The 9,289-nt window shown below is 29.3% G+C and overlaps 3 protein-coding genes across 3 annotated transcripts; all 3 read left to right on the forward strand.

Moving 5' to 3' along the window:
- The first annotated feature begins 287 nt into the window (after window positions 1-287).
- Window positions 288-4,279, forward strand: LOC123299685 (mast cell protease 1A-like). Its single transcript, XM_044881983.1, has 6 exons — window positions 288-375; window positions 943-1,281; window positions 2,082-2,262; window positions 2,771-2,973; window positions 3,039-3,139; window positions 4,103-4,279. Exons 1-6 carry the CDS (start codon window positions 321-323, stop codon window positions 4,235-4,237), a joined length of 1,014 nt encoding a protein of 337 aa, XP_044737918.1. The 5' UTR covers window positions 288-320; the 3' UTR covers window positions 4,238-4,279.
- Window positions 4,280-5,980: 1,701 nt separating this feature from the next.
- Window positions 5,981-6,950, forward strand: LOC123299695. The gene is made up of 3 exons (XM_044881995.1): window positions 5,981-6,048; window positions 6,469-6,780; window positions 6,866-6,950. The coding sequence occupies exons 1-3, from the start codon at window positions 5,991-5,993 to the stop codon at window positions 6,913-6,915; spliced, it is 420 nt and encodes a 139-aa protein (XP_044737930.1). The 5' UTR covers window positions 5,981-5,990; the 3' UTR covers window positions 6,916-6,950.
- On the forward strand, window positions 6,917-8,448 carry LOC123299694 (kallikrein-10-like). Its single transcript, XM_044881994.1, has 4 exons — window positions 6,917-7,028; window positions 7,845-8,035; window positions 8,098-8,204; window positions 8,268-8,448. The coding sequence occupies exons 2-4, from the start codon at window positions 7,855-7,857 to the stop codon at window positions 8,409-8,411; spliced, it is 432 nt and encodes a 143-aa protein (XP_044737929.1). The 5' UTR covers window positions 6,917-7,028; window positions 7,845-7,854; the 3' UTR covers window positions 8,412-8,448.
- Window positions 8,449-9,289: the final 841 nt, after the last annotated feature.

Consider the following 9,289-nt stretch of genomic DNA (forward strand, 5'->3'; position numbering starts at 1 on the left):
TACAGGCGTTAAATAACAGGGTGTCGTTAAAAAACATTCAGAAAATAAAATTAAAATTTTCTAATTACTAATTCGTTAATCAATTATAAAATTAACCATGAATTTCTAACAACGAAATTAAATGCACCTCAAAAATTTGTTAAGATACCGGAACAACTTAATTTCACTTTTCATAATAATAAACGTCATTCAAATTAAAAAATTCATGTGATTAGCAAAAAAAAAATTATGATAGTAAATTGATTATCTTTGACCTTTTTTACCCAAAATTTGTATAAAAGTGAAACATAAATTGTATAGAATTCAGTAAAATATACACAATGGCCCGGGCACTTAAATTCATATTAATTCTTGCAATTATTGGTGTTGCATTTTGTAAGTTTTTTTTAATTAAATTTTTTTTTTATTTTTACAATAGGAAATCGGATGCACGATGGTAACCATAATAATTTTCCCTGTGGGAAATAACTCAAAAATTTGTCATAATTTGTCTAGAAAATCGAAAAGCTTATAAATACATAGATCGACTATACTTTTTTTACAAATATTTTTTTTTTTGTGAACAATTTTAATGAGCATATAAAAACACAGAACTTACGGTAAAGAAAGGAAGGTAGAATGCGAAAAGAAATAAGTTACTAAGTTTTTCACTTTGCGATAAAAATGCTTACGAATTTTACTATGTAAATCGTTATAGTAAACAACATTTTTTTGAACAATTTGTTATTTACGGCTAAGGTGTTGAATTAATTTGTTTTTTATTTTAAATGGGACTTTCGATTTTGTTTCACAATATGGGGAAATTTTGATGCTTACCATCGTTATCAGTGTCTGATTTTACATAATACATGCATATTTGCCCAGAGTTAAGCGTTTTTGGAAGAAAAAGTTAATTTTTATGCCTTTATGATTTTTTTAAATAAAATTTTTAAAATATTTTAGGTGCACCAACTGAAGATGTAACAGTGACAGAGAGTGCAGCAGCAGGAACTGAACATGGTGCACATGCCAAAGGAAAGAGTGTGAGTGACTGGGTAAAAAAACCAATCAAGTGGTCATTCGATGTGGCACATAAGGGTGTCGATATGGGTATGAATATAACCAAAAAAGCACTAGATTTTAGTGAAGACATATCTGAAAAAGCAGTTGAATTTGGACTTAAGCCATTAGACTGGATGGGACACAAAATTGCTGAGAAATGGCAAAAAGTACATTTAAAAGGTTCACCAGCTGATGTATCCAAATATCCTTTTGTTGCTTTCATTGTTAAAGGAGAAAAAGGTGAGTTTGAAATTTTCTCTCAAATTTTGTTCTGGTACCTTAAATGTTGAAATCTATCGAGCTGTTTGGGTCATACGAGGTAACAAAGAAATTTACAAACAAATATAATACATTATACATATAAATACATACACTCATACAAAATACGCGCTAAAAATATAACCACTTCTTGACAATCGGGTAAAAAAGCTGTAGAAAACTTCTCACAATCTTTATGCCCAATACTCCTAACACCACTATTCTTTAACTTTGTTTTTTGAATGGTCTCTTGAATTTTTTTTTTATATCGGATTCCATAGGGTAGCGGGTTCGATTCCCGACGTCACAACAAAAATTAATTTAAATAATATAGTTGTGATGGACTGGTTTAGTGCATGGTATATACATGAAGGAGGTACACTTAGCCTCTGAAATTAATTGAGAAGCTGATAAATGAAATTATCAGCGGAAAAGAAGGTAAAACACATATATGGTATCACAATGGGCCCTATGGTCTAAGTATGTCTTACGTAGATAGCCAATATAACCTAAAGTACTATAGTAAAACTAATAACTTCTTCAAACAGTGTTTATAATTACTTGACAGACTTTTAATTACCTTCCAAGCAAGTTACACTTTTCAGTTATTGTTTTAAAACTTCGTAAAAAGACGGCTACATAATTTCGCACATTATTAACATTTGACTTAGCAATAATAAATCTATAGCCCTCTTTGGTAAAGATACTGCCATAAAATTTTCAACATCTAGATTTTATCCACGTATGTATCTTTTTACATTAATATCGCCATTTTTATTTAGATACTGAAGCACTTTGCGGTGGTACTATTGTTCATCAGAGATTCGTATTGACGGCTGCTCACTGTTTAGATAATCTGAAAGAGGATGATAAACTTTATGTTTCTGTTGGAAGTGATTCAGTAACCGGTAGTAACAGACAAATTGTTGCCGTCGAAGAAATTATAAATCGTCCATCTTACAAGTAAGTAAAATTTCTTTCTGTCTACCTATTAGTTTGTTTACATCTTGATTAGGATCATAAATTTTCAACGTAAGAAAAAACTTGAAATGGTTCACTCCTAGCCAACGGTAGGCGCTAACCGCCCAAATCGCGCAAACTAGATCGTAAAATAATATCAAAATAATCTTCTAATATACAAAAATATCGTGTCAAGGTGTTTCTGGTTAAACTCCTCCAAAACTGCTTGACCGATTTTAAAGAAGTTTTGTACATTCGGTAATTATGAGAATTCGGTTTTTGTACATTCGGTAGTTAAGCAGGCTGGCTAGCTATTCGAGCTGCTGATGCTAATTTAGATAAATTATCGTTGATCAAAAGTTATCCTCAAATATATAATTTGTAGGTGAAACGAGATCAGCCAGAATTAAATAAAATTTACGTAATTTTGCTTGTGAGCCAAAATGTACGATCGAAAGTAAAACTGTTAACATATTAAACTATTTAAAAACCTTTTTAAAATTTTTTTCAGTCCTAAAAAATTAACTTTTGATGGAGCTATCTTAAAATTGGCCAAAGATCTTAAATTTTCAAAAGAAGTTTCAGCTATTACATTGCCAGAAAAGTCTGATTACGATGCAGAGCACATCAATGAAGGTAAAGCAGTCGCACTTGGTACTTGTGAAAAAACTCACAAAATGATTGAAAAGACTGTGGAAATACTGTCACTTGAAGGTAAAAGAACAAATGGGGAAAATGTGTTGTACGTTAATTATTGAAAAAAATTTTATTTTTTCTAGAATGTTCCAAATCTTTCGAACTTTATTATAATCAACTGTGTGTTAAAAACGAACAAGGATCATGTAACGCTCAATCTGGTTATCCATTAACTCAAAAAGTAGTAAGTTAAACAAATTATATCTATTTTAATTATTAGCTTGGGAAAATTTACTTCCTTAATTCTACGCAGTTCCTTATGGAAACCGCAGTACATCCCAAATTTTTATATAGAAATTTATATATGATTGCACTCTTACCACGAATCCTAAGAGCGGAATGGGTCACCCTTTTTACTATTCAAGTACGCACTTAAATCTTTTTATCTTTTTGTTGTTATTGCCAAAATAGATTAATATTCAAGAGTAGAAGTTTAAAGGATAAAAGGAGCAATTGTTTTTTGTTTGCATCTTGCGTACACTGGAAGGGCTTGAAAATAAATTTAATTGAAATGACTGGAAAATTTCACAGAAAATCCTCTCTAAATCTAATTAGGTCAAAATCATGGTAGGAGTGAAATTCAATTTTAATCAAAAGTGGCAAATTTTCATAGCAACTCGAGTCGATTCATATTTTTAAAACGTAAATTTTAATGTTATTCGGATGTAATGTTTTAATGCTTTTTCAAAAGACCTTGACGTGTATAATTAGCCATCTCATTCTCTTTCAAGGTCATAAAAGAAATATTTTACCAAAAAATACTTTTCTGAAAATAATTTAGATATTCCGTTGCTTACGTAGCCCACACCATATAAAATTCCTCAAATTTTCTTCCATGCAAAACAAAAAAGCTTTAAAGAGTCAAAAGGTTTTTACGGTATCTATTTAAGTTTCCATCGTTCAAAAAAAAATTATTTTTTGAGTTTTTTCAAATAATTTTAACTTGATCAAATGTTTTATAGCTAACATTTTATTCCCTTTTTGTGGTCTTTTTAAGATCCTACTAAATAAATTTCTTTAACATCTGAAATTTTGTCAAATATACCCTATATATGCTCCCAAATTTTCTTCTGTGAAAAACGAAATAACTGCTTTATATTATTTTTCAGTACACAAAAGTTAATATATTGTATTCAATTTCTTTTAGGACGGAAAGGATATATTGGTAGGATGGGCTTCTTATACAGGTGAGCCTTGTGAAGCAAGTCCAGCTGTATACTCACGAATGAGCAAATGGATGACATGGGTAAAGAAAGTAATAGAAAACGATAAAACTAATTGAGTTGTACGCATTATTTACTAAATAAATTTATTACAAACATAATTTTAAGCTTTTTTTTTTTTTTTTAATTTCTCGCTATGAAGGATATAACATAATGCTGAACATGATCAGTGTCCCTTATTTAGGTTTGAAGCTAACCTGGATTGTTTAAATTAGCTAACCTATTGGCCTCGAGCTTGGCTATGGCAAATAATACTTCAATCACTAATATAGAAAAAGACCGCTGAGCTCTGTTGTATAATTAGAAGCAGGCATCAAAGAAATAAGCACAGAGCGACATTTATTTACGGATAAATGTCTTGGAATGAATTAATTTCATGTGAATTATTTCATATAATTGTCAGGCTGTGGTAGGAACTATACTAACTATTGAGCCTGCAGAAACCCTGGAAAGCACTCATTTACAAAATTTGTGACTTCAGTAGGAAAATCACTTTTACATAATTCAATCAATTTATTTGTTATATCGAAAAGAAAGATAATTGCCGTTGCAGATCTTTAGATATATCGCTGTAGGATAGCCGAATCTGCTGTTTTACATAACAGTAGGTTAGGCTAAGTTATGGAGCTCGTGGAGCTCTATGAAGCTCATTGTGATACCATATATGTATGTGTTTTACCACCTTTTCCGCTGATAATTTCATTTATAAGCTACTCAATTATTTTTCAGAGGATAAAAAAACCTTCATGCATATTCCATGCACTATATCAGCCCTTCAAAACTATTAATTACATTAGTTTTTGTTGTGACGGCGGGAATCGAATTCGCTACCACACCTCAAACGGAATTGAAAAAAATTAAAAAGATTGTCATGCATACATGACGCTTGTTTCATGACCCAACTACCTTAAGGGTTCTTTTTATAACTTTTAAAGGTTGAGTCTAAAGGGAAGTTATTTTTAAAATTTAACTAGAAAACAATGTCTAACGACTACTTTTTGAAGTTATTATTAATAGTATTAGGCCAAAATAAGACCACATTAGGTATGTTATGTATACAGAGCAAGGGGATCATCAATTATTGATAAGGTTGGACCATTTACGTAGTCAAGATTTGCTAAAAAGAAAATATGGAAAATTCATGTTTTATCTTTAATTCGGTTAAATGGGTGGTATATTAAGAAATGGTAGGAGTTGCCTTTTAGGTAGTTGTCAATGTGGTGAATGTCGATGAGGACATAAGCAACTCTGACAACCACGACAAATTTCTGGCGTTTTTCCTTATATCTCTTCCCGCGCTTAGTTGTTGGTGTTTATTTGTAAGGTACGCTAAATTCTAGACATGGGAATTGAAAATAATTAAGGAAAATGGAAATGTATATTACAGCGAAAGGCGACGCTCAGAATAGTAACCATGGTTGGTTTGTACATTTTACACAATTTTTAATAGTTGCTGTTAAAAACAAGACTATTTAAAAAAAATTAGAAATTAAAATTGAATATTTTACTAGAAATATAAGTTATGTAGAAATTTTTTTCCCATATAAGCCCTGATACAAATTAGCAAAGATATATTTAATTTGCTAAAACCAAGTTGGAAATTAGATACAATAAGCTTAAATCACTAAAAATCTACTTACTGATTTCCCACTGAATTTGAAAGATTTTGGCATAAATTATTAATAAAGTTAGATATTATTTGATATTGTCCTTTGACCTTTAATGGCAGAGATAACGACTTAAGCTTACCAAATTACAATGCAAAATTTGATAACAAAAAAAAATTAGTCTGTTTTAATAAGTGAATAAAAAATGACGCATATAAACTTAATAGTTGTTTTCACAATAGTAATTGTTGGCATTGTCAATTGTAAGTAGAAATCTCCCATTTCTTTTAAGGGTGAAATTTGGTTGATATTTATACTGGACCAGCCCGAAATGATATACTGCCCAATAGAAAAGAATCATTATAATAGATTTAATAACACACTCACAAAAAACAAGTCGAATTGGTCCTTTGCCAACTCAATTAGGCAAAAATGATGCCTCATTAAATAAAAATGATAATTTTTTGACGTGATTAATTTGACCACGTCAAAATGTAAACCGCATACCATTTACGTTGATGTTACCCTTAAATATTTCCTGAGGAAGTTGAAAATAATCAATGAAACGTGTCATGGATAAATTTCATGGATTTTCATGGATAAAAGCACGTACAATCTGTCCTTTATTTGTTACACATTTTTATTATCCTGTTGCATCTCATAATTAAAAACAAATTTTTAAGGCGCACCAACAGAAAATACAACCTCTGAACCAGTACTAAACTCTACCAGCTCGAATGGGACTTACAAAGGATTTTTTGGTGATATGGTAAAGGCACCATTTGGTGCTGCAAGAGACGCTGTATCGCTAGGTAAAAATATATCAAAAGCAGCTATTGGTGTTGCACAAGAAACCGCTGAGAAAGCAGTAGATGTTTCATTGTTACCCATTAAATTGATATTTGGAAATTGGCGACATGTTCATATCACTGGTGGATCCCCAGCGAAACAACAGGATTATCCTTTTGTAGTTTCTATACTTGAAGGAAACGATGGTTTGTAAATTATTGTAAAAATTCAATTTGTGAATTATTGAAACAAAAATTAATTTTTAGTACAATAAAAATTTTTCTAATTTAGTATCGAAAAAACTTTGTGGTGGAGTAATTGTGTCCCTTCAACATATTTGAACAGCGGCTCATTGTTTTGATGGACAAAAACCGGATCAAGAATATTATGTTTTAACAACAAAATTTAAAAGACCTGTTAAAGTTGCAAAAATCATCAAACATGAGTGTTACGAGTAAGTATATTTGTGTATTTTGTCCATTTAACGCCTTTTGTTTAATTATTATAAATATTTCTGTAAATATGGAAAAATGATCAGTGCATTAATTATTGCCTAATTGATATTCTACAACATTTCCAACGATCAAAAGTTTCAATTTCTTAATTTTAACAGAAAAAGTACGTAACCTCCCCGCCCTCTTTTCAATCTTTTCGGCGCATGTTGATGCTCTAATATCAACTAAAAATCAATTCACCCTTTATTCAATATTTATTAATCCTAAAGCTTAGCAATTATTTTAAATTAAATTCCGCCTTTTAAAGTATTTTTACGTCAATTTTTATACCTAAGAATATTTCTGAAAAAATTGAAACGCAACTCAACGTACTATAGGCTGACTTAGCAACATGATATAACAACAGATGACGATGATATAACAACAGATATAACACCGTATACGAGGACACCAAATCTTTTTTCAATAGAATAAACGACACCTGTGTAATAATAAATAAAGCTGTACAATTAACTATTAGCCAAGTGATTCTGATCTTTGATAACTTCTGATTACTGTTAATAGATGCCGTTTGATATAAAAGAAAAATATGCTTAATTTTACGATTTGTTTATAATAATAATTGTTATAGTAGTTTTTAGTTCACAAGCTAATAATTTCCAATTATAAAATTTTAATTATTCATACTATAATTATTTAAATAATTTAAAAAAAAAAGTTATTCCAAAGTTAGAGGTTATCACTTCTGTCAACAGTCCCCATGATTGACTATCTTTTTAGTTTGAATATTACACAATTTTATCGTTTGTTTTTAGCCCTGAAAGTATGTTCGATGATTTGGCATTATTAGAATTACAAAGTAAGTTTGATAACAAAACCGAAATAATATCATTACCAGAAAGTGCTCAATACAATGCTGAACAAGTTGGTAAAGGAAAAGTTTTAGGATCTGATACTAAATCAAAGAGTTTAGTATACTTAGATGTATCTGTTCTGACACTCGCAGGTAAGGCAATGAAATTACAATGTAAGAAAAATAAGTTACAACATTATGATTGTTTGAATTAGAATGTTCGGAGTATTACACCAGTATTTATTCTCATCAAGTTTGCGTTATAAATACAAAGACGAATTCTTGTACGGCTGAATCAGGTTTTCCCTTCATTCAAATTGTGGTAAGTAAAAATTAAATTCAAATATTTTCAGAATTTCTAAACCTTGGAAATATTATTTTTTAGGATAACAAAAGTATTTTAGTTGGTATAGCTTCCTGCTCACTTGAGGAATGTGCAAAAGCTCCTAGCATGTACACACGTGTTGATAAATATTTAAGTTTCATAAATAAAAGCATCAATGGAGAGAAATTCGTTGCTAGATGTTAAATAAAAAAGATAAAGACAAAATTCACACAAATTTTTTAAGAAACCTCAATTTTGGGTTAAATTAAATCAAAATGTACTTGTTAACTAATTAACGTATATTTATTATATGTATGCATTAATAAAAAATTAAATTTGTTTCTTTACTTAATTCATCATTTTTTAAAAACCTTTTCTTTGCAATTATAGGTCTTGTTTTTCAGACTGACTGTAATAAGTATTAATGGGATAGATTTTCTAATAAATTCATATTGTGTATGTATTTTATTTAGTCATAAATGATTTCAATTTTTAAAACGTAAGTACATATTATAACAACAGTTGTATTAAAAATATATTTCTTAAAATTACAAGTGAATTTTTCAATAAAACTAAATAATTTCAATCATTTTAGAGAGCTTTACTTTGTGGAACTCCATAATAAGGATTGATGAAATAAAATTTCTAATTTTCTTTAGTTAGTCCACTATATTTTTTTAATATTTTAATAATTTAAAAAATATAGGGGACTAAGCAAAGAAAATTAGAAGTTTTCTTCAATTCTAAATAATTTCATTACTTTTTATCATAAAATTTAATTTGTACATCTTGTAGGTATTAAAAATCAAAACTTACAATTACAATTATAAATCACAATTATTGATATGAACTTTTTACACTTGAAATAAGGTTTCAAAATTTACTTCAATGGCAAAACCAATTTTTAATTACTAACATTTGAATTAATAATAATTCCCTGTCTCCATTCATCATATTAATGAAAGATTAGATGTAATGTATTAAACCATTTCGGTCGATATTAGACAAATTTTTGTAAATTATATTCCAAGTCCTGATTTCTATACATACATAATTTATATTTACTATTTGTTTTTTTAATA

Source organism: Chrysoperla carnea, chromosome 5, assembly GCF_905475395.1.
Source record: "Chrysoperla carnea chromosome 5, inChrCarn1.1, whole genome shotgun sequence".
NCBI classification, from domain to species: Eukaryota; Metazoa; Arthropoda; class Insecta; order Neuroptera; family Chrysopidae; genus Chrysoperla; species Chrysoperla carnea.